The sequence below is a fragment of the Xiphias gladius genome, chromosome 17 (genome assembly GCF_016859285.1).
Source record: "Xiphias gladius isolate SHS-SW01 ecotype Sanya breed wild chromosome 17, ASM1685928v1, whole genome shotgun sequence".
Taxonomy (NCBI): domain Eukaryota; kingdom Metazoa; phylum Chordata; class Actinopteri; order Istiophoriformes; family Xiphiidae; genus Xiphias; species Xiphias gladius.
Window position 1 is genome coordinate 28,222,849 of NC_053416.1, and position 25,492 is coordinate 28,248,340.

At 38.1% G+C, this 25,492-nt stretch overlaps 1 protein-coding gene across 4 annotated transcripts; it reads left to right on the forward strand.

Annotated features, from left to right (window-relative positions):
* On the forward strand, positions 1–24,139 carry LOC120802153 (myotonin-protein kinase). 4 transcript variants are annotated; one of them, XM_040149668.1, is made up of 15 exons: positions 1–443; positions 15,490–15,581; positions 16,267–16,350; positions 16,544–16,639; positions 16,780–16,928; positions 17,236–17,329; positions 17,533–17,730; positions 18,096–18,344; positions 18,751–18,830; positions 18,934–19,030; positions 19,218–19,378; positions 20,249–20,364; positions 21,331–21,398; positions 21,651–21,725; positions 23,274–24,139. In XM_040149668.1, exons 1-15 carry the CDS (start codon positions 278–280, stop codon positions 23,373–23,375), a joined length of 1,827 nt encoding a protein of 608 aa, XP_040005602.1. In that variant the 5' UTR covers positions 1–277; the 3' UTR covers positions 23,376–24,139. The 4 variants fall into 4 exon arrangements, with proteins under 4 accessions (XP_040005602.1, XP_040005601.1, XP_040005599.1 ...); XM_040149667.1 differs by lacking the exon at positions 21,331–21,398 and having other exon boundaries at positions 20,249–20,346; positions 23,274–23,387; XM_040149665.1 differs by lacking the exons at positions 21,331–21,398; positions 23,274–24,139 and having other exon boundaries at positions 20,249–20,346; positions 21,651–22,909.
* The last annotated feature ends 1,353 nt before the right edge of the window (positions 24,140–25,492 follow it).

Here is a 25,492-nt window from a genome sequence, read left to right on the forward strand (position 1 = left end):
AAAGAAAAGGCGGACCAGGAGGGGCAGGGGGTGGGGTTAGGTGGTGATCCAGAAAGAGATTCAAAAATTGCCTGTGTATCTGTGAGGGGTGCAGTCAAAAAAAGAGAGTGAGGGTGGGCTGTTACTGTAGATGTGATTCTCACGAGACCAACTACAGCAACTGTAAACTAAGAGGAAAAAGAAGATCCAACTTGTCACAGTGTAAACCCAACACCCCATGGACACCAGGGTTTCACTGCAAGTCTAAACCAAACGTACACCTCACCAATTGGGCATCATGTCAACCGGCCCTGGCCTTGTTGCACCTGACCTGGCCGAGGGCCCCCAGACCACAGGACCTGTTGGGCTCCAGACCCTGTTGGACCTACTGGTGGGTGTCTATCAGGAGTTTTACTCCTCACCCTTTGCAAGGGAGAAGTATGTCTCTGGTTTCCTGCAATGGGGTGAGTGTTTTCCTCTTATTTCTGTGTGTGTGTGTGTGTGTGTGTGTGTGTGTGTGTGTGTGTGTGTGTGTGTGTGTGTGTGTGTGTGTGTGTCCACGTGTTTGTGTGTGTGTGTGTGTGTGTGTGTGTGTCCACGTGTTTGTGTGTCTGTGTGTTCATTTTATATAGTAACTACTTCTACTTCTGCTTGTCTAACTCACACACAAAGCCAATGGGGATATTTCAGACAACTATACTGTTATCATTTATTTAAATATTAACATGCTGACCTTAATTACTCATCCTGCTACCGACAGTAAATGTTGCTGACAGTACATGTTTGGCTTCTGATCAAGAACAATCAACTGATGCATTACGCAAAACTGACCATACTTACCACCACATGTGACTAAACAACAAGTTTGTTTGTGCTGTACAAGAGTGACACTCCGGGTTAGAAAAACACGAGTTCATTTATTATTTATTATTCATGAACTCTACCACTGGTCCACTAATACCAATATGTGTAACTTAGCAACCACTTTGTTTAGTTGTTCAAGAACTGGGGCCAGGTTCACAAAGATATTTTGGACTGGGCTGTAGTGTTCAGGCCAGTCTCAGTTTTGCTTTGAGATTAGGCTAATGCAGGTTAGATAATTTCACAAAAATAAAGACTGACTTATTTTAAGCATAAAAGGTTAGCCGCCCTACCCCCAGGCTAACTCAAAACTAAGAGCAATGTTTCTATGGTAGCAATCAGACCAGTGGCTGACCAGTGGCACTAGGAGCAGTGAGGACATTTTCAATCATTTTATTTGTCCAAAGAAACTATCCTTAGTGTGGCTGAAACACTGACAAGAGCTAAACAGCTTTGTGCAATGGATGGATTTAGATATCTATTTGAAGTCTAACTGTTAGTTTGACCCAAATCACAGGCAAAGTGTATCCTTTTGAAAGCAGCCCCCAATGAAGTAGAAGATGTAGTGAGTCAGCAGTGTGTCTTTTTTATTATCTGCAGGATCAGCAGGATGACATCATTTGTCTGTGCCTTCCAAAACTTACAAATTGCTATTACAAAAGTAAAACTGATTTCTGATCTGACACAGCTATGGTTAGGGTTTGGTCACAAAACAACTTGGTTATGGGGTTAGGGAAATATCCTGATTTGGGTTAAAATTATTTGAAGAACAATCATGGTCTTGGTTAAGGAAACTGATGTTGACTGTTTGTAGGAAACAGGAACAGTGAACAGTAGTCTCATGTCTTAAAGTCTGATGTTTTGTGTATCCATCTATCTTCCCCAACCTCCTCCTTCTGTGAACTTTGTAGTTCTGTAAGAAGATCACACTACCTCGTTTGCTCTCGACAGTAGAGTTATTATTCATACAGCTGCTAGAGATCCTTGTCACTTGAGCATAAACATATGTCATATGGAGGGATTTGTTGAAATGACTGATATGTTCTGTTTTGGGTCTCAGCAATTAGAAGTCACTTTTTTATTCACTATTATCCCTATTTTTCCATATCCTTCACCAAGTGTTTCTTTTCCCTAACCCTAAGGTATCTGTTGCCTAGAGATACCTCATCTACAGTATAGATTTTTTTCCATAACAAAGATCTTTCCTTAACCTTAACCATACTGTAGGGGCCATCTGCATATATTGTAGAGGACTTTAAAGCTAAAGTGGAGCTACACAGGATTAGGATTCATTTAACCTATAGGTGTAAAGTGTTTATACCAGCCAGCATGAAAGCAAATATTACAATAGAGCCTCAATGCATTTCAGCCGCCCAATTGAAACACAGCCAAGATTTGTTTAAAAGGTTGTCATGATTAAATATTGCAACTGTTTATTCTAGACTGATTTTTTCCCAAAACTGTTGGAAGTCTGTTGTTTTGCCTATAAATGGTCAGTGAAGCTTTACGTTTTATGATTCACAGTGCATTTATTCAAGGACTGATACATGGAATTATGCATTGAAGTATGATTTTTCAAACTCACTTTTCAAACATGGTACATAAACATTTATCTTTAACAATGAAGTTCACACTGTAATATAGTTTGGGGCTGTGTATGAGGGTCCGGGGTCATAAAGTAATCACATTAAAGTGGAATTTGTATTTTAAATAATTTGGAAATTTTAAAATGACTACATGAAATTGGATCTCAGACATTTGTCATTTATCAAATTATCAGATTGTTATTTTGTCTGATCTGATTGCTGATTAAATATAAATTAAAAGTGTGCGCCTTTGGACTGGAAGCAGGTGCCTCTCTCTGAAAACTTGTCGCTTGTTATCTAGCTCAGTGTCCCGCCTGCAGCATTATCGGATTGCTTATACATTAAAAGTTAATAGCCAATCGACAATGTACTCTGTATTCTATACACTCTATATGTACTCTCGCTCTCTCTATATATATATATAAAGTTTCAATGTTAGACGTCCATATTAAACATAGCCTAAGTTTCAGATAATGAGGTAAACATATGTAAAAGTAATATCTGTGAGCCAAACACTCAGGTGTCAGACTGCTCTGAACACTAGGTTTGCAACGTTTCTTTTTGCTTCTTTATACAGTCACCCACTCCAAGCACAGCTTGTTCTCCCAAAGCAGTCTACTTGAGTAGCATTATAGGCATTTAATGTACTCCAGCATACAAATAACCAATGGTGCAGGTTTACTATAAAGTCGTTTTAATAGCAACATTACCTTTGGTATTATCTGGGATTTTCCACCTCAGTCTGCATTTTTAGCACATTTCCCAGATGTACACCTTTTAACAGGAGCATACAGTGGGGTCCAAAATTCTGAGACCACTTTCCCACTGAAGTGAATGGTAAATTGGTCTCAGACGTTTGGACCCCACTATATATAGAAAAATTTTTATATACAGATTGTGTTCGAAAGACTAAATCCACCATTATTTCACACAATAAGCAGGTAATGGGTGTAATCTTTGTTGCTGCAGATGTTACTCTCAATTGGATTTTGGTTTGAACATGTATGGATGGATTTGAGAAGTTGCCCTTCACAATCAATTATGTTATTTTACTTAGTGGTTAGTTTCACAGTTCATAGTTTTTTGAATTATGAATCATGCAAAGCTACTCTAGTGGAGTCCCAGATATTGAGCTGGAAATAAGCATAATAGATTCCCTTTAAATGTAAACAAATAATACTTTGTTTGTGATGACAGTTTTGTGTAGTTTTGTTTAGTTTTAACAGCACCTAGGCTGATGTGTGATGTCCGTGCATAGTCGGACTGGCCATTGGGCATGCCGAGAGAAATTAAAGTGGGCCGCCACATTGGTCGGCCGGTGGACCAGCAAAAGTTTTTACCGGCCCTGTCAGTCTTTTTGCCAGCCCTCTCTGCGTGTCTGTCATTCAAAGTGCATATGAAAGTGTACTGTGTGTGCGATTCAGGGCTTGGTTCACTGGCCACTCACAACGAATTTTTGATCTCTTAAAGCTCTGTGACTTTTTCTCTCCCCTGAACTACCAAAACAGCACCCTCACTGTTTTCTGGGACCTCCTGATTTACAAATTAAGCACTGAATTAACTTGTTATCATGACAAAACAAGCTTTGTTATCTTGAGATAACAAAATTATTAACTCCTGATATTGAGATAACTGGTGCATGGGTTTGCACTGTCACCTTACTGAAAGGAGGTTCTGGATTCAAACCCTGGTTTGGACGGGGCCCTTTTGTGTGTAGTTTGCATGTTCTCCCCATGCCTGTGTGGGTTTTCTCAGGGTACTCCAGCTTACTCCCCTAGTCCAAAAATATGCAGGTTAGTTTGACGGCCAACTCTAAATTGCCCATAGGTGTGAATGTGACCGTGACTGGTTGTTTATCTCTATATGTCAGCCCTGTGATAGACTGACGACCTGTCCAGGGTGTACCCTGCTTCCTGCCCAATGTCAGCAGGGATTGGCTCCAGCCTGGCTCCAGACCCCTCACAGGATAGCGGTATAGCTAATGGATGTATGGATCGATCGATCAAGATCATGGCATTAGAAAATAATTGCAAGTATGGCTGTTCTCAGCTTCTGTACTTGTTGCTAAATTTGCAATAAACAATTACAATCCTTATGATGTACCACTATGATGACAATTCTTTGTGAGCTAACGTTACTCCACTGCATAAACTTGTTATGTTGTTATGTTTGGGTTAAGCTTACTAGCAGGAAAAAAGAGACAGACATTGGTAAGCGATTTTTCAGGATCCCCTGTTTAATAAAGGGCAAAAGCAATAAGGGATTGGAGGTGAAAGCATTGATTTTTAATTATTCATGTATCTCTTCTCCCTGAGTCCCAACTTCTTGCACTTAGTTGCAGTCAAAGATACCTAATGCTAACGTGCATCGAGTTTGTTGAATTGTTAGTGCTAATGCAGCTAGAGAGAGATAATGTTTGTAGTATGGTAACAGTTCATGTTTAACAGATTACCCGCTGTACGAGTTGGTGTTTTCACATGTTGCAGTTGATGATGGTAATACTGGCGGTAGCTGCCTAGCTAATGTTAGGTTGTTTAGCAAACATAGCATCAACTTTGCTAGTGTTCATTCACAACGGATATTCTGTTACCTTTTTTGACCATAACTAAGCGAGCTAGCTTAAGCTACATGAACATGATTGTTATCAGGGTGCACTGCAATGGTGGTGATTGAATGACGCATGCTTCAAGTTGCTTTCTTCATAAGTCAGAATATACTTTCATTTAAGATGAACTGAGGCTTGCCTGGATGAGGCAGGCAGCAGCAGCAGCTGCACCAACAGCCTTCACAGTCTGTACAGGGAGTCACAGAAAACACTAATATGAGGCATGCCATCATGTCAGTCAGCTGCCCAGAATTCATTGCTGGCCCTGTTCCTCTCAAACTAAAGAAATTCAAAACAATTACAGTGATAGTCAAAATATATAATAATAATTTTAATTATAAGAATATTTTTTTTAAATAATGTGGAAATTTTCGATTATCCAGTAATTAATTGAACATACGTTTAAAGGAATTTATAGGAAGTTATGTGTTACTATAAATTTTGACACAAAATTTTCATTTTTACTGCATATGTATGTATCGGCTCCAAATATTGGGTATTTGTCTCGATTACGAATAATAATTGTTATTGGTATTGACCTGAAAAAAATCTGTTGACCCCTGAATGGAAAATATGTCAAACTAATCTTAACATCTTCAATGAAGAAGATTGTGTATAAGCAATGTTTGTTTGTTCTATCTTGGGTCTTTGGTTCCAGAACCAGATATAATGTTGTCCTAAATGGCAAGAAAACAAACAAACTGCAAATTAAAAGCACACAGCATGTACAACAATCTGTAATCAATCCCTGTGTTTCCATTTCTGATGTAAATCTTATATAGTGCAACTATAGTTTTGCAAATTTCAAAGTGAAGCAAATAATTGAGGTAATTTGAATAATTAATAGTCTATCAACAGAAAATGAATTGACTAATTCTGATAAATGACTAATCATTTAAGTAATTTATGAAGCAGCAATTACAAACATTTACATCCTTGTTCCAGGTCCTTAAATTAAGATTTCTTCTCTCTAAAATATCATCAGGTTTTGGAAAACATGTACGCTTGGACACTGGGAAATTGGGATAGGAATTTTTCACTATTTTCAGACAATTTATAGGCCAGGTGATTTGTAGATTAATAAAAAAATAACTGACAATTAATGAGACTGATTAATAATGAAAATGATAGTTGTTATTAATTATTATCTTTGAAACCTCACTGCAGTGTCATCTGACATCAATTCAGCATGCTTATGTTTATGAATTTAGCTTGACTCCAAACCCTGCAACTCGCATCATAGAGAAGATCTGCTGTCTGTATCCTTCAATACAAAGTTAAGTCAGACTAAAATCATTTGAGTTTTACAGATGTTTGACATACACTAGTGAGTTGTTTTCTGTATTTTGACTCTCTAATCTTTGATTTTTGGTGAGATATTGGATCATTTGAACATTTATTGGAATTAAACCATGTGAGAAGTTTAGAGGGGAAACTTTTGAGTCCCAGACATCTGAAATGTTACCCAGACTACACACTGCTTTTTGTAAGATGTCAGAAGCTAAAAAAGTTGGAAACCACTGGTTTAATCGTTAACAATATGTTGTATTATAAAGCTTGTTATATTATCCATTGTTTAAAATCTTCATCTTCATCAAATAAATGTAGAGGATTGGAAGTATAAAGTAGCATAAAATCAAAATAATCAAGTAAAGTACAAGTACCTCAAAATTGTACTTAAGTACAGTACTTGAGTAAATGTACTTTTGGATACAGGAAGTAACGAGCATTTCAGAGCTGAGCTGAGTGAACACACAGACCTGGCTAAGTAACCTCTGTGTTGTGACCCAGAATACATGCTGCTTAAAAGCAACAGGAGACCACTACAAGGTCATGAAAGTCAACACTCTTCTGCTGACTTTTTGCCATCCCTGATGAACGTCTCAGAGGCTTTTCAACTGGTGTTGTCACAAAGACCCCATGACTCAATGACAGACATACTGTATAGACACACTTGTGGATAATAATATACACATATAAGAGGAGAACAAATTCACTGCTTACATTTTGTGGTGGTTATTTCAGCGAGTGTCTTACTGCCATGCATAATATTTCTTATAATTATAAACACACATACATAAACACATTGAGTGGCCCTATGTAGTATTGCTGGTTGCCTGCCATCAATCTGTTTGTACTGTTGACAAGTCATCACCCCTCCCAGCTTTCACTCCATGTGTCCTCACTCCTCCCTTTTTCTCTATTATTGACAGAATCCATCCAAGCATGTGACTGTGACTGTGTGTTTACCTATTGTATTGTCTAGTTGCTGGGTGTGGGGGGTGATCATGTGTCCCCAGTAGTGAGACATTCCAAATTTAACCACAGCATCTGTCCAGGAATGAGGATCCAGTGTCAGAGTGATCTATGATGAAGCAGATTTCCGGATTTAGCCATAGACTGTATAGCCTGAGCTTCAGAGTAAATCTGTTTCACACAGCTGGCAAGGCTTATAGAGGCATCAAAGGCAAGGGTAAATAATGCTTTACAGTTACATACCTTCTTACATTTCCCACTTTAACACAGAAACAAGCACAATGACGATTTTTGTGCCTTTTCTTTGTTCAAGACTTCTAGTGCTTGATGCAACTTAAACCAGTCAAACTGATACAGCTGAGGCAGATAGGAACCCAAGTATGGGGCAAATTAAAAATATGGGACCTGATGATGTGGGGGTGGAGTGGAAGGGTGGGAGGTGGGCTTAACCCTAAAATGTTCACAATGTATTTCTTTTCTGCCAAAATGTCTGTTCTTGCAGTACAGTATCTACTGTGACAGCATTATTAAACTTTTTTATGGCTACATTTAGACCTACAGCACTTGGTTAAGGTTAGGGAAAGATCATGATCTGATTTAATATCGAAAAAAGTTCATAGAGACTTCAGACACAATATGTTTATTTACATTTAATCAAAACTACGATCTTTTTCTAACCTTAACCAAAGTGCTTTTGTCCCCTAAACTACAGACGGGATTCTGGATGTGGACCGCAGTCTCTAGTTTGACAGACGTGTGCTTTTTATGGCCACCATCTTCACGACTCCCTGCCATTAATAACTGTTGTGCCTTATTCATTTAAAAAGAATGTGGCCTCTGAACTTAATCCTTCCAGCAATTATGCCACCACAACATAATTGGGAAAACGGTCTATTTGTATATGAATGTATTTTCCCGGGAGAGAAGTATTGCCATCCCTGAGCCATGTCACTAGTGAGGCTAAATTGTAGAGTACTTTCCCAGATTTTCCTTCTCATTACTAGATTAGACTGACCAATGGTCCAAAACCCAAAGATATTCAGCTTATAATGTATAATAAAACAGAAAAAAGCAACAAATCCTCACAATAAATATGAATGTTTGGCATTTTTGCTTAAAAACTGATTTAGATTAATTAAAAATTAATCCAATTTTTTGTTGATTTATTTGCTCTCATTACAATAACCAATAATCAACTAATGGTCTTGGCACTAGTTTGAACTCCAACATAAGGTAGTTCTGCTAGCTTCACATGCAGCAAATTAACTAAGTGGCAAGTATTCCACAGTCGAGCACCAGATCTGTCATTCTCAGTCCTTTCGTCTTCTTAATGCTGTTTTATGACAGGCCACACCTAGAGAAAATGGTTTACACCCCAAAACTGCAGAATGTCACTGAAAAGGTGATGTCAGGAGAACAGATGGGGAAACAAACAGAAATGAAAAAGTGTGTTCCCAGCTGGACCCAAAATACAGCAGGTTTTCCTTGACCTGAAGTGCAAACGCCCTCTGTTGAGGACGCATCCCATTACAATTGTTTCCGCTCAAAACTGGTGGAAACACTGGCGGGTTCGCTGGATAGCATCAATGTTCCAAGAATCTTGAACAGAACCAGTTCAAGAACCAGATCTAATTTGGTGAAAGAGTGGTTGTTGGGATCACACCCTGCAAATAGTTTTGGTATTTGCCTCCAGTAAAAGGGAAGTGATTAGAATGTTGTTTGTACTGCTCACAGCATTGAAAATTTCAACAGCAAATTTTCATTTTTTTTTTCTTACAGAATCAATATCCCCATTAACAGACACCACTGTCAGTAATTTTCATCCAAACTACCTTTTACTGGAGAAATAGTCCCTATGAAATTTTTATATCACAACAAGCAATTGAAAAACTATGAATTTTTTGGTTAAACCATCCCTTTAACATGAAAAAAAAATGCATAATGCAGCATTAACCCTGAGTAAATGTGTTGTGCCTCCTGTGTAACTAGTATAGGCCTTGATCAGTCAAGTTCTACATGACAAGAAGAACTGGTGAATTAAGGGTCAGACTTTGAGCTGAGTCAGACTATCAGAGAAGCATTTCATAGAAGATTTTGCTAAACACAGAACATGACAAACTTGAGGATCTTATAGTTTTCTGGTAACAAGATTTTTCTCACCAAATTCTCTATCTCACAGTTCTGTTTTCATGTAGCTTTCCCTCCACCCCTTTCTGTGCCCGGTTTGCTTATGGGCTGGTCACTCCCTACATGGCTTTCCTAGCAGGAGAGGTCTGTGATGGGTACAAAGCCAGAGTCAACATTTACAGGCACTAGCAATGGCTTCTTTCCCATGTTAAGGCCTCAAAAATATCATTAGTAACAGCAGAGTACCAACAGAGTTGACAACTTGTCTTTCCGAGTGTTTGTATATGAAACCAGCATGCAATCAAATGCCTTCACCGGCTCTGATTTAACAGTTAATGTACTCGAACTGTTTTAATAATAACTAGGAAATGCTCAGTAGGAAGAGAACTAGGAAATGTGCTCAGTAGGAAGAGAACATAGAACAATGCAAGTACCATATAAAAAAGTATAATAATAATAAGACTGATAAAAAAAACAAATAATTATAATAACAGGGCTAATAATAAGACTAATAATAATAATAATAATCAGACTAAATATAATAATATTAATCATAATAATTGAAGCAGTGCTTGTTGAGTAGGATCATGGGGGCACTAGGTGGTTTGCACCAGATTCAGGCTACCTGCAGAAATACATGCAGAAAGCAACAGGAGGAGAGAGGAGAGAGATAAGAAAGTACAAAACTACGGGAGAGAGAAGAATCCGAGTTAGTAGCAAGCATTGATGGGATATGAATACATATGGATGGAGAGGGAGAGGGAGAGGGGGAGAGATGAGCTTGGTACATCAAGGGAAGTCCCCTGGCATGGTAGGCTTATAGCAGCATAACTAGGGGATGGTTCAAGACAATACTGATGCTCTGATGTTTTTTGTAACATTAGTTATAATGTAGCTAAAGGTAGGTAATATTTGTAGTATGGAAAAATTTAATATTTAACAGAGTATGATTTGGTTTTACATGTTACAACCACTGATAGTAATAACGGTAGTTGCTGGTAGGCCAAAGTTGGAAGGTATAGCAAAGATAGTGTCGTAGCATTTTTACCTCCATTGTGAATGAAATTCCGTTGCCTTTTTTCACGATTACTTACTGGGCTATCTAGGGAACTACATGGAAACCATTGTTATCAGGGTGCACTGCAAATCTCAGGGACTGAATGAAGTGTGCTTCAAGTTACTTTCTTTATAAACCAGGGGGCTCTTTCGAGACGAACATGTAGAAAGCGGATGAGATTAGGCCGTAGCAGCAGAGGGCAGTGCCGCTGCATTCAAGACTATAGATGTATCTTCCTTGGTCAAGATAGAAAGTTTCAAGCAACCTTAACAGTCTGACCAGTAAGTCACAGAAACACCCTTATATCGTTAGACCCGATCCTGATTTAATAAAATGTTATCAGACCAAACTATTCAGCTTGTGTACAACAAATGTTGCTTTCATTATATTCTTCTATAGGCTGTGACAGGATAGATTATTAAAATTCTACATAGGTGATCATGACAGCATTTATGTTTTAACCTCCTTATTACTTATTATTATTATCTCAGACACTTTGTGTGGAAATTTGTGTTAATGTAGATGTTGAAATATGAAATTGAAATTGAAATTGAAATTTTTGAAATATAAAATATTCCCAACCATATTGCTGTAATGTGCATAGTGTGTCTAAGAAGTAAAAAAGTGAGAGAGGAGTTCTGGACAACACCCAGAAGGATTCAGAAAATATAATTTGTAAAAAAAAAAAAAAAATCATAAAGTGTGCTTGAATTAGAGAAACATATGAGGATGTAATTGAACATATTTATTTCTGTTTTTTGTAAACATTTACACCATCCAGTATTTGTGTCATAAAGGTAGTATGTAGATATATTACTAGCACCTAAGGACAGTTAAATACAGCATATATTCGTTGTTTGCTGGATTCACTCGCAATGTCGCAGAATTATAGATGCAAAACAGCAGCCTGTGCAGGCAGCCGTTCAGCCAGATACAAAACTGACTGGATTCTATGAATGGCCTTTAGTCATCAACATGTGCAGTCATAAGATACAATCACACGACAACCTCAGCTATTCGAATCTGTTTCTCACTGTTGTATGTCCCATTAAAAACTGTGTCTCACTGTTTTACTTTGCAGCATCTACATTCTAGAGATGAGTAGTGCAAATGAAAACCAGAAATATCAGCAACAAACGCTGTATAGGAATATTTTATTTTCTTAACTCTTCTTAACATATTTAGTTCATTTCATATTGATCCATTTGGTAAAACCCTGGTCTCTATTTGCTCTGCCATTCCTCATGGAGGGGAGTAATTTCAGTACATGTGGACAGGAAGCTGGCAGAAGGTTTGACAGAGCACTTACAGTGGTAGTCTTGAATAAACACAAGCAGGCCTACAGGCACAAGCTATAGTGGATTGAGAAAATATTCAGACCCCTTCAAAGTTATGAAAAATCCATGACTTATTTATTAATACCAAAATACCAGATTGACCAAATGTGTGCACCTGACCAAATTGTGATCATGTGCATCCTGTTTGTTTTAATCATCCATGAGATGTGTCTAGAACTTGATTGAAGTCCAATTGTAGCAAATTTAATTGATTGGATATAGTTCATAAAGGCCAACATCTGTGTATATAACGTCTCACAATTTGCATTGAATGTCAGGACATAACCAAGCCATGAAGTCCAAGGAACTTTGCAGGCCTCCCCAATAAAATTTTGGTGTCACCTCAGTAATTTTGAAATGGAAGAAGTCTGGAGCCACCGGGACTCTTCCAGGACACTTCCCATCCAATCTAACAGAATTTGAGAGGATCTACCAAGAAGAATGGGATAAACTGCCCAAACCCAGGTGTGTGAAGCTTGTAGAGACTTATACAAGAAGAATCAAAGCTGTAATTGCTGCCAAATGGTCTTCAACAAAGTACTGAATTAAGGGTCTGAATACTTTTGTAAAAGAGAGATTTCAGTTTTGGATTTTGATACATTTGCAAAACTTTCAACATATTTTCATTTTGTCAGTATGGGTTATTGAATGCAGATTGATGGGCTAAAATGGCCCATTATTTACATGTCACAAACAAAAGCGTAAAAAAATTGAAGGGGACTGAATTCTTTCTGAAGCGACTCTTTTTACACACATAGCACCAACTGTCATAGACCTTGCTTTTACGGGAGGATACAGCTGCAGGAAGCACAGAGACCAGGACAGACAGAAGTGTCCATTTCCTGCACAGAAACAAACAGAATGATTTTCCACCAGTGTTTGGATTTTTACTTAAGAGCTGCAGCCTTGAAGAATGATGTCACTGAGGAATGAGCAGAATCAGAATTTCAAACTATGCCCAAAAGTAAAACTTATCAAGGTGGTGGACATAGACCAATATCCATTGCTCTGTTTCAGAGATTTGTAATGATGAAGATGTTTTAAGATACAGTAAATTTACTTATTAAAAAAGCAGAATAACATGTCACAAGAATCTGAGTGGATAGACAGAATGGATGCTTTATTCTTCCTTTTGTTAAGATACTAAGACTTTCTTGGATGATCCTCTATGAAGCTGTATGGAAAGCACTGAGTTATTATTTCATCCTGTTAGCAGAAAACTACAATTTAACTGCTTTCACATGAGACTTAATGATTTATACAGTCATGTACAGTCTGTTTCTATTTAAAATGCAGCAACACAAAATCAAAAGGCTGTGATGCAGCACAGGACACATGGCTGGGACAATCTACTGAACCAAGGCTATTGCATATATTTGCAGTGGATAAAGGATCCTTTTCCCAGGATTGTCCTGTTGTTTCAGGAAACTTTTAGCTCTGGGGCTACATTAAATGTGTGTTTCTGAAGTTGCTCTCTTTCCTCATCTAAAAACAGTTTACACTGTGCCTCTGCCTCACATGCATTCCTCTCAGTGCGTGAGGAGGAGGGGAATGAAAATAAAAATAAAGGACTGGAAAACTTGCCTTGATTCATAAATGATAGTTGCTATATTTAGCTGTACAGAGCGACTCCAATTCAGACAGTTGCTCTGCTGAAGAGGAACTCCCTTTATGGCAAATGGAAACTTCTGTTCAGCTGGAAGGACACAGAGAGCAGCAAACTTAAGGCATGTTCACAGTTAAGTCAAAGTCATAGTCATAGTAAAGGAGGTTGCAGTTATTTGAGAGCTACAATAAAATGACCACATGTGAAAAAGGAAGAGTGATGAGGCATTTCACAATTAAGGACATCCACAAGGTCATATCATTTACCGAAATGTCTGCACACCTGACCTCATCACCTTATCCAACTCCAAAACACTTATCGGAGTCTGTAAGGATTGGATGAGTGGTAGAAGAAGCACACATGTAGGCAGGAATAATATTCACTTGGTGAATGTTTTTTTTACATTTTACACCAGACAAAACATTTGGGGCTGGTATCAACAATACTGTGAAAAGAAAATTATATACAAAAATGAAAAAAAAAAAAAACAACAACAACGAACAAACAAAAAAATAAATATATAAAAACTGACCAAAAGAACATAAGGGAACTTGATCAACAACAAAAAAAAAACTTAGGCTGGACCCAGCTATGGCTGGGTCCATAGCTGCTAGGCCTAATTATGTTACATATGACACCAAGGCTCGTAAGCGTGTGTTGAGTACATATGACAGTTTCTGCTGAAGCTTTGTATCAAGGCTTGTTTCGTTTTTCAGACATAAACAAGGTAGCAGTCAATTTTACTGTTTATTCTGTAATCTCTTTACTTTTTGTGCTATTAACAGGATGGAATAAATAACTGAACTGCAGAAACTAGAATGTGTTTGGCCAATGTGCCACCTACTATCTAGAAAGCACAGGTTAGCACTATGACAGTCATTATGGTCATGCTCATGTATTGGGTCTATCCCTGAGTCTTCACTCATATTCCACTCATAATGTCCATTGCAACATAGGAGCCTACAAAAACCTTGTTTTGATTGCCACTGAATCCTTAAAGTAATAGTTCAACAATTCGGGAAAAAATGAATAAGGAAGAAAATATGAAGCTACTTTTCTTAGCATAAAGATCGGGAGCAGGGTGGAGCAGCTACCCTGACTGTGTCCAAAACTTTAAAAAAAAATCTGCCTGCCTCAATAGAACTACTACTTAACACATTGTATCTTGTGAGTTTAATATGTACAAGAACTGCAATGTATAACTAACAATTTGTGGATTTAAGGGCGTGCTGCAACTATTTCTCTCCAAGGAAGCTGTTTCCCCTTGCTTCCAATCTTGAGATGAGCCAGTCGCCTGTTGGCTTTATCTTCATAGTTAGTGTACAGATATGAGTGAATCAATCTTCTAATCTCACTCTCCACAGGACAGAAAATAACGTATTCCCCTAAATGTGGAACTTTTCCTTTTATGTTGAAATATAAATTTTACAAATCTAAATATAAACTACTTTACTTTATAACTCATCTAACTGCATGAATCTAGTTTGAATTCCCCTCTTTGAACTTGACTTTATTTATTTTTGGGGACACAAATTCAGACAGCAAATTGATGTGTGCATGCTTTCAAGTAGCTCATCTGAATTTATCTTTCTCAGATCATGTGATTGGCCCAGGGCTGATCAATTTTGATCAGCTAAATAATGTTAAAGTTTGAAATCTTTGTTTGAAATTTTGTGTCTGAATTTGAAAATGACCAGTTGAATTTGAGCAACTTCAGTATTTTATTTCATTTATTTATTTAAAATTTGCAATAGATTACCAAGTGGAAATTTCAAAGAGGGAAACTCAACTCACATATTTTCAACAAACAACAATATTTCAATACTATAATGGTGGTAATTTTCACTTCAAGATGTCAGTACTGGTTTTCACAAATGGGTATTCAGCTGCTTATGAGGTTTAGGAACCTTCAGGGTTAGGGTTGCATTACCATTTGTCATTTTATGGGTCCCGAAACTGATACTATCAAACCTCCATTCCCATGTACTCTCTAATCTTTAGGCTAAGGCTACATTATAGCACACACTTAATATTTTTGGCAGTCACAATCTCTCTTTTCTCTCCTTCATTCACAGCTGAGCCCTTGGTGAGGCAGGTGAAGAAGACTCGCATCAAAAGAGAAGACTTTCTCATCCTTAAGGTGATTGGCCGAGGCACATTCAGTGAGGTGAGCAGGTCTGGAGCAGGAACAAAGCCTTTTTAATTATTCTGAATCAGCATGATTCGACTAAGTATTAATTGTAATTCTTTCCAGAAGAATTTGAATTATTTGTTTAGGTGCTTTTACACATTTACACTTACATTTTCACAACTTCTTTCTCTTTTCACAAGCAATTTCATAGTGATTTTCTTAATAATTACGAACTGTACCTGACTCCATTGGTACTACATTTAACCACCTTTTAAAAATTTCTTTGTAATTATCCTCACTATCAGTTTTAACATCAACAACAAAAGTTATTCAGTTATTCAGAGACTGTACTCAGTAGTGGAGTTCATTATACCGAGAGATATTTTTGATATTCTGCTCTCTTCATGTGAGTGAATAATTGCTCCCCATTTGAGTAATGAACTGGCAGCTCTGTGTTTTTTATATAATTATGAATTAAATATTAGAAAAAAAGAACATGCAGGATTATTTAAGGTTTTCATATACAGTACATATATACTTTACAGAATTCTTTATAAGAGTGTGTAACCACGATTTCACTGAATTAAACAGTTTGAGATGACTCACTCACACTGTCTTTTTGGCACGAATGGATGTACTGTTGCAAGTAATGCATGCATCAATTTTGTGCATGCGCGCTTCGTGCGGTTATTGTTGTTATTCTGTCTTGCCACTGTTGCAGGTAGCTGTGGCGAGAATGCGAAGCACACAACAAGTGTACGCTATGAAGATTATGAATAAGTGGGACATGCTGAGGCGAGGAGAGGTACACACAAACAAATCTGCGTTTACATTTACAGGACAAAGAATACGGACAGTTCTCTTACTGTATATGCTGGACTAAGAAGGAAGAAAAAATGAAGGAAAGTCAAATGCAGGCACATGCTCTTTGATTTAAGCTGGATGTCTTTCAACTTGTGGCTTTTATCCAGTTGTCTCTGTGTTTTTGTCTTGTACAGACAGCATGTTACCAGGAGGAGAGGGAGGTTTTACTGAAGGGGGACAGACGCTGGATCACAGAATTGCACTATGCCTTTCAGGATGACAACTATCTGGTATGTATGAACATACCCAATCAGTTATGTCAAGTAAATGTATTGTACAAATACTCCCGTATGACCTGCTAGTTTATAGAATATACTGTATTAAACTTTAATCCCGCTGCCATTTTCCTCACTCATCCACCCTCTCTCAGTACCTGGTGATGGATTACTATGTTGGGGGGGACCTGTTGACACTGCTCAGTAAATTTGGAGACCGGATCCCTGAGGACATGGCTCAGTTCTACCTGGCTGAGATGGTCATGGCCATTGACTCTGTCCACAGACTGGGTTATGTTCACAGGTAGACTATTCTCCCCTTCAAAGAATGAGACTCATATTGTTTTGATTAATACATTTGTTCAGACTGCGACCACATAAAGTTCCTAGAGAAATGATAGCTAAAATTTTAACATTACTTTTCACAGGGTTCAAATATTACTTTTCTGAGTAATAAGCCAAATACTGCTCACACCAAAACCATGTATAAACTCATTCCTATATTTGTAACGTAAAGTGGATAAAACACTGCAAACATCCTATAACATGTTTTCTATTAATGAAATCTGACCTTTAATGGCAGTGGCTCCTCTGCCCTGTTCCTTACACAGAGATATCAAACCTGACAACATCCTGCTGACAGCTGATGGACACATCAGACTAGGGGACTTTGGTTCCTGTCTGAGGCTCCTAGAGGATGGGATGGTGAGAGTTGAAACTTACTTATAGTTTCATGAAAAATATATTCTTTGAATAGAAAAAAAAACTGCCAAACATCTGGCAAATCATGGTTTAAACATTTTTTCATGTCTGTGACATATTAACAGAATAAATGTTGGAAATATGGGTCAGGACCTTTAGATATGCTTTTTGTTTTAGAAAATCCATCAGCCTTGATTTCATTGCAGGTTCACTCGTCCCTAGCAGTCGGGACCCCTGACTATTTGTCTCCAGAGATTTTAAGAGCAGTAGAAGGAGGCGGAGGTTATGGTCTTGAATGTGACTGGTGGGCTTTGGGTATCTGTGCCTATGAAATGCTGCTGGGAACCACGCCTTTCTACGCAGAGTCCATCTCTGAAACATATGCTAAGATCATCCACTTTCAGGTACATAAAAAAACATTACAATTTTTGCAAATAATTGATTAAAGTTAGAATTTCAGAATTTGAAAGGCATGTCAAACACTTATAGATCAGGTATTAATGTATCTATCTATCTATCTTGAAGTTGAAGTTGTATTGTAAATTCAATTTAAATAAACTGAAACTCACCCAAAATCACCAATCTCTACACGTTTCAGGTTAAAATATATCATCAGACATACAACTCTGAGACCTGTGTTGTGGTAGTTTTAGCAATATGAACACTCATAGTATGTTCTGGTAGTATGACTGCTAGCAGCAGTGTTACTACTGCTGATACCAGATATTGTGTCATTCATGGTGTTATGTCAATAATTCATAATCCCCAGGAGTATTTCGAGTTCCCTCCATCTGGTCCTGAGATTTCAGACAATGCTCGATCCTTCATCACTGGACTCATCTGTGAGAGGGAAATCCGTCTGGGGAGGAAAGGCTCCAGTGACTTCAGAGGCCACCAGTTCTTCTGTGGACTAGACTGGGGTTCCCTGCATAAACTCTCTGCCCCCTTCCTACCCGAAGTATCCAATCCAACTGACACCTCCAACTTTGACATTCTGGATGACTGTCTTAGTGAAATGGTATGATCTTTAGAGAATGTTACTCACCATGTCATGCACCTATGCTGGAGCCGAGGTTGTGTCAGAAAGATATTCCCATACTTGTACAAACTATGTGAAACTTGGTTAATGTTTCACACTTTTCCGTGGGGATGCAATAAACCCCACAGTTTTTATGTAGCCATCTGTAGATACAAAGTCTCATGTAAAACAAGTATATGTATTGATAAAAATTATGCATTTTTTTTGTTGTGTTTAATAACATAAGTTAACAGGGCTAGCAAGCATGAAATAAATGAGCTTTACAAACTTTACAGCATCAAGCTGGCTCATAGTGTGGCTCCAATCAAAATGCATGTGATTCCTAAGAATATAACATCAGCTAGTGGTTGTTGGTAATAAAATTGGCATCTGTTGTGTTCTGCAGGAAACGCTGTCTGATGTAATGGACAGAGCACCAATAGGTGTACACTTGGCTTTTGTTGGATATTCTTACACCGCTACCAGGTGAACTGAATATATGATTAATGTTTTATTTGCATCACACAACTCTTACTGGCCTCTATATGAAGTCTTCCTCTATATTGTTTAATTGCTCTCTCTTTTATAGTCAGACAGGTGCCATGGACCGCAGTCAAGACATCATGATGCAGATTGACCCCACGAGGCTCAGGGAGTGTGAGAGTCTGTACGTGCCAGAAAAACTGGTGAGACATCAAAACCCTAAAGAATGCACACATTTCAGAAGTTCCATTTGTCTATTTGTAAGTTACTTCATAACCTTATATCCAGCATTTAGAAGACAGCTATGTATTGTCATGTAATGATTACAAATATTGTTCAGCTTGTTTTCCTCATTACGCTGGGCCTAATCTACCTATGGTTCAAATTCAGAGCCAGCTGTTGCATCTCACAGATACTCTACCAGATGACCTCCCTGCGTTGCTGGAGCTCCCACTCGCTCTGGAACAAGGTCGTGCTGCATCCACCCACACCACCACCGAGGAGGAGGAGGACACTGACGAAATATCAGGACTTGATGAAGACTTGCAGCGGTATCAATTTACACAAATACAATCTTTAACTTATCTAACTGAGTACCAATCCCTTTTAATCAGTATTGCTTATATAAAAATAGACTGTTTCTCTTTGGATCGCAAGCCTCAATATGCGTAAGGTTAGGTTTTTATATGGAACAATGTCATTTGCTGATATCGAGTAAGAGTACCAATGGGGATATTGGTGCACTTTTACCCTCGGGTTACTTTTCCATCATGCTAGTGGATAATAGAGGATAATAGACATTTTCTTTGAGATGTACAAACGCTGCATAAACTGTCTGTGCTTTAAGGTATCAGGAATCCCACACAAGAAGAATCCATTTTCCTAGGAGAAACTCTCGAATCACACATCAATTTCTTGTTATCATATTCAAATAATGACTCATTTTACTGACCTGAAATCCTGATCTGAAAAGGTCTTCGCAGAGCCTCTGGGCTCTTGACTGGCTTTATCACCACTGGTGACGATCCTTGACTTTCAGTTAATAATAAAATGTTAAAATCAATTTCAGAATTAGACAATGGAAGGCAACTAACACCGAAGTTATCTAATTTCCTGGATCCAGTTAAAAACCTTTACATGATGCGAGGAGTTGCAGAGGCTGGAGTATAATGCACTGCAGTGGAAAAAGACAAAACTGGGATATTTATCAAATCATCTGGATCTGTGTGCAAGATAAATTATTTACTGTTTGAAAAATTCCCTCAACTTACAAGTACAGGTGAATTATATTTTGGACTGGATTTACCCTCAAATAAAAGCAAGAATCCACTACATCACCCAGCTTAACTGGACTCACTTGATGAAATAAAACAATAAGAAGATATGATGAAACTCACAATCTTTCTTTCTTTATCCACCAGCAGGTTACAAGTAGCAGAGAGGAGATATTGTGAACTGGAGAAAGAAATGGAGAGATTGAAGGGGGAGATGCAGGACTGGAGAACCCCCAAGAAAACAGGCAAGGGATCAACATCCCCGCTTCTTCATTACACCATCATCTTCATCATCATCTCTTTCACTTTATATAATATGCAGTTATACTATGGCATCATAGGAACCAATATAATTTTGACACCGTGCAGACCACAGCCATGGAATTACATTCATTATATGGCAGCAGTTTATTCTAATATTATTGTATAACTAAACACAGGGGTGTCTTTACTCCACCAACTAGCTAAGATGCAACTATTCATGAAAAGCAAAATCCACACGAGGACATTAAAAGCCAATGCCATATAGAGGTAGGGTGGTGGCTTTAAATATAACCCAGTTGTTTAAGAAAAAATCTTCTAAGGCTGTTTTCTGAATTCCAGGTATTACAGTAACATTACCTAATCACACAGACATCTACACAACCCAAGTACTACTTTACAGTCCTGAGTCTCTTAAGAACAACATAAATGTGAGGTGGAATGAGTTCCAGACAATATGAGCCACTCTGAATAAACACAGAGCTGCACAGTCCAAGCAGCATCTGCTTATACTGGAGGCCTCAGTCAGAACATGGTGATAAAATCCCACTCTAATAATAGCCTTGGTATGCAGGAACTTGGATACCCGTTTCCATAAATCAATACAGTGTCATGCATTTTTTAAAGATACAGTGATGAGGGTCTTCCTGCTACTGGACTAATGGATTTTATGAATAATGACCACAACTCTTGCATGTGGACAAATAGCATGTACTGTACCTCACAACAGTCAGTGGCTTGTTTCAATTCAGTCACTGCTTTCTCCGTCACTCCCCCTCTCTCTCCTTTCACACTCACATTGTGATCTCTTTCCTCAGCACAAATATTTAGTGTTCTTGGTTCTGCTCTTCTGTTCTGTTTCCTTGTGTTACTACAAAACTGGCAAGCTAGCAGTGCATCCTAAGGCTGAATGCCTGCAACAGCTCTGCTGCACATCATGGGCTCTGATGTTCCTTTCTCTTCTCCAATCACAGAGCTGAGTATCTACCCAGCATTTCTTGCTCTGCCTGCCTACTGTGCGGACGCACCAGGGGATGTAAGGCTTTAATCCGCTTTCATATTCTGTTTCTCTGCCTGACATGGAACACAAAAACACTTTTTAAACAGCATGTAATCTGTACGATTGTCTAATTCATTTGCAGAAGCTTTGCATTAGTAACTATGACCAAGCTTGATAATGGGCAAACAGAGAGTGTCTATATATATAATATGAAATGTGTAAAGTTGGTCTTTTTATGTTTCTACATAGCTGCTGTCTGTTCACTGCTTTGACTTGCATGTGTTACAGAGGAGGAGAGCACCCCCAGCCTGCCGTTACCCGCTGGTGATTCCTCTCCACCGTCACCTGCTCCTGTTCCACAGGGTACAGACAAAATCCAAAACTGTAATCAGTCATTTGCTTTCTTTGGTTTTGAATGTAATACTGACATTTTTATGCCGTTGATGTGTTTTGTAGTTGTATGTGGGAGATTACTTCATCACCAGTGGTCTAGTGTTTAGTATTCAGTTCTTTTACTTAAGTAACAGTAACAAAACCACAAGTGTGTACATCCAATAAGCAAAAGTAAGAGTACTCATTATGCAGTCTACTGACACCTCCTGTCAGTGTGTATTTTTATATTGTTTAACTCTTGTTTGTTATGCATTACTGTGTAAACAGGATTTTAATGCTGCAGCTGGCCGGGGTGGAGCTAATCTTTACTTAATGAGCAATTTAATCTAAGAATGCATCATATTTTATAAACTGCTTAATGGTTTTGTATGTACAAACCTTAATCTGCAAAGTACCGGGTAGAAATAGCTGTCAATTTTTTCTAATAGATTAAAAAGTGCAATTTTTTTTCTGGAAGTAAATTGTCCTAAAATGTTAACACTCAAGTAAAGTAAAAATAAATAATTTGCTAACTAATTTTCAACAATATATACTATTCAAAGGAAATGTTAATGTGACTGGATTACATTTTCTATTAACATAATAAGAATATGCTGATTATTCATGTATTTGGCAAGTTGCAAAAATGTTGATACTGACTGTATCAGTAAACAACAGACAACAACATTAAACTTTTTTATGGTCCTGTTTAGACTCACACAACACTCGGTTAAGGTTAGGGAAAGATCGCGGTCTGGTTTAATACAGAAAAAATTCACAGTGACTTCAGACACAACTCTGGATGTGAACTCTGGTGTCTGGTGTGACAGTTGTGTGCTTTGTACAACCCCTATCCACTCCAACCACCTACTGGAGATTTAGCTGCTGTTAATAAATTTAGAGCTTCATTCATTCATTCAATCATTCCAAAAAAACAAAAAAAAAACACTGCCTATGCACGTAATCGAGCCAGCAATTACATTTCAACTATAACTTAATTGGGAACAGTTTATTAGTATATGAACATAATGTCAAGGAGACAGGGTTGTTGTGCATTAATATAACACCTTAATCATGGAGTTTGGTGACCAGGAAATTCCCAGCATAGCTCCATACCAACCGAGTAGAGTCTAATCTGCCACAGTAACTGTAAACATCTGAGTATGGGCTTTTAATTAAAGTGAAACTGACTTTTTTGAAACTGTTGTTTTCTTGAACTCTTGATTTAAGATAAAGATACTGATGCTGTACTGTTTGCGCAAGTATTTAGCATCTCTTAATTTAACCATGTTTATGAGAAATATGTCCCAGAATTAACATTAAAAATTTTAGTCATCATGGTAGAAAAGCCTCTGAAATAATGTTTGGATCATGGGATCTCCACTAATATTACTATTATTATTATTTCAATTCTAATGTTCCCAAAAATGTATTGCATGTATCAGATTAAATGGCCAAAATCACCCTGGTCATTTGATTTAATTTTTATCTAATCCAAAGAAATACCCTTCTTATGGTCTGTGTTGTTATGCCCTCCAGGTTCGCCTGCCACAGGTGACGAGTGAGTCATACCTGCTGGTGTGTGCAGAAGGGGGGGAGGTCCAAGCCTGGAAGAGACACTGTTATACTGAGCTCTCCTGAGTACACGTTGAGGTGGCATATGTTGACTTCTCCCATTATAACAGGACAAAGGACTGAGCACCTGCTCTACGCTCTCTCCCTGCCCCACTCCTCAGCCTCCTAAACTTCCCAAGAAGAAGGAAAATTAGAACTAAAATATTTCTAATGAGAACTTCTGAGTGTGTCATTTTTGTAGGAGCATTTCAAAATGAAGTTTTCCAACTGATATGATGAGAAAGGCAATTCAGACTGCTGGGGGCTATTGTGGTAGAAATGATGAGGATATTTTCTGACCTACCTTGCCTAGTTACCAGACTGAAAGTCATGATAGAGATGCGCAGTGTTAAGAGCACACTGAGAAAAAGACTCATCTCAACTTTAACCAGTTAGCAGACACCCCCATTTTTTTATGCAAGCCCGAAATGAAAGTAAAAGGTTACTGTTCTTCAACCCTTTTGATTACAAGCATAACCCTGGTCTCCCTTGAAAGGTAACTCTTCAAATTTTTTAACCAAAAAGTCAGATTGAGTACAAGAGATAGCCAATTTTTGTGGTAGAATAAAAACTGAATATAAGGGGATCTTAAAATGCTTTGCACAGATGGAATCGGGAGACTTGGAGCTTTCAAACAATGTGTAATTTGTCAAAGTCGTGTGAAGCCCGAGTCTGGTACAGACCAAAACACATGTAAAGCTCACGCCATGAATGTACTATCTTAAGGCATTTTAGACTATATTGATGCATTTACAGTGGCTTCAGAAAATGTTCAAACCCCTTCACTTTTTGCAAACTTTATTGTGATATAGATTGTATGTAAAAAACATGTTTAAAAAAAAAAAATCTAAACCTGAAATTTCTCATTTACAAAAATATTCAGACCCTTAATTCAGTACTTTGTAGAAGCCCCTTTGGCAGCAGTTGCAGCTTCCAGTCTTCCCGGGTAAGTCTCTACAGCTTTGCGTACCTGGATTTGGGCAGTTTATCCCATTCTTCTTGGCATATACTTTCAAGCAAGTTTTGGGAAGCGTCTGTGAACTGATGTCTTCACAGATGTTCATTTCAATTAAATATTATTCATATAGCACCAAATCATTACATTATCTCAAGGCACTTTACAGAGTAAGATGAAGATCTTACAATATTATAGAGAGAAATCCAACATGTTCCACCATGAGCAAGCACTTGCCGACAGTGGAGAGGAAAAACTCCCTTTTAACAGGAAGAAACTTATGACAGAACCACACTTTGGATGGGTGGCCGTCTCCCTCGACCAATTGGGTTGAGAGGAGAGAAATGGGGAGAGAGGAGGGAGAAGGGGAAAGAGAAGAGAGCGAGACAAGGAATAGCTGTTTTCAAACCTGTCCGACTGGTTGTTATAATAATAACAGTGAAACATACAGGGGTAATAATGTAATTAACAATAACAGCAACAACGATAGCAGCACAAATAATGATGATGATGATGATGATGATAAATGTTCAAGTAGTAGTTGCAGATCCGGATCCTGCAGCACTGGAGTCAGACATACATGCAGAATGAGGACATGGAGAGAGAGGACAAAGAGGAAAAGCACAACCTATAGGGGCATCCTTGGCCTATAGCAGCATAACTAAGGGATGGTTCAGGGCTCACCTAAGCCATCTTTAACTATAAGCTTTATCAAAGAGGAAAGCTTTAAGCCTAATCTTGAATGTCGAGAGAGTGTCTGCCTCCCAAACCCAAATTGGGAGCTGGTTTCACTGGAAAGGACCTGATAGCTGAAGGCTCTGCCTCCCACTCTACTCTTGAAAACTGTAGGAACCACAAGTAAACCAGCACTTTGAGAAAAAAGTGTTCTATTGGGATAACAGGGTACTGTGAGGTCTTTAAGATACAATGTAGCTGGGTCATTAAAGGCTTTGTACATAAGGAGAAAGATTTTGAATTCTATTCTGGATTTTATAGGGAGCCAATGCAGAGGAGCTAACACGGGAGAAATATAACCTCTTTCCCAAGTTCCTGTCAGTACTTGTGCTGCAGCATTTTGGATCAACTGGAGACTTTTAACAGAGTTATTGGGACATCCTCATAATAAGGAATTACAGTAGTCCAGTCCAGAGGTAATAATTGCATGAACTAGTTTTTCGGCATTCTTTTG

What these genes read in the sequence shown, in the direction of transcription:
- LOC120802153 (XM_040149668.1), top strand. Translation starts at nt 278, where the DNA reads ATGTCAACCGGCCCTGGCCTTGTTGCACCTGACCTGGCCGAGGGCCCC. An exon ending in ACATGCTGAGGCGAGGAGAG is followed by an intron (nt 16,351 to 16,543) that starts GTACACACAAAC and finishes TGTCTTGTACAG; the next exon opens with ACAGCATGTTACCAGGAGGA. An exon ending in TTCAGGATGACAACTATCTG is followed by an intron (nt 16,640 to 16,779) that starts GTATGTATGAAC and finishes ACCCTCTCTCAG; the next exon opens with TACCTGGTGATGGATTACTA.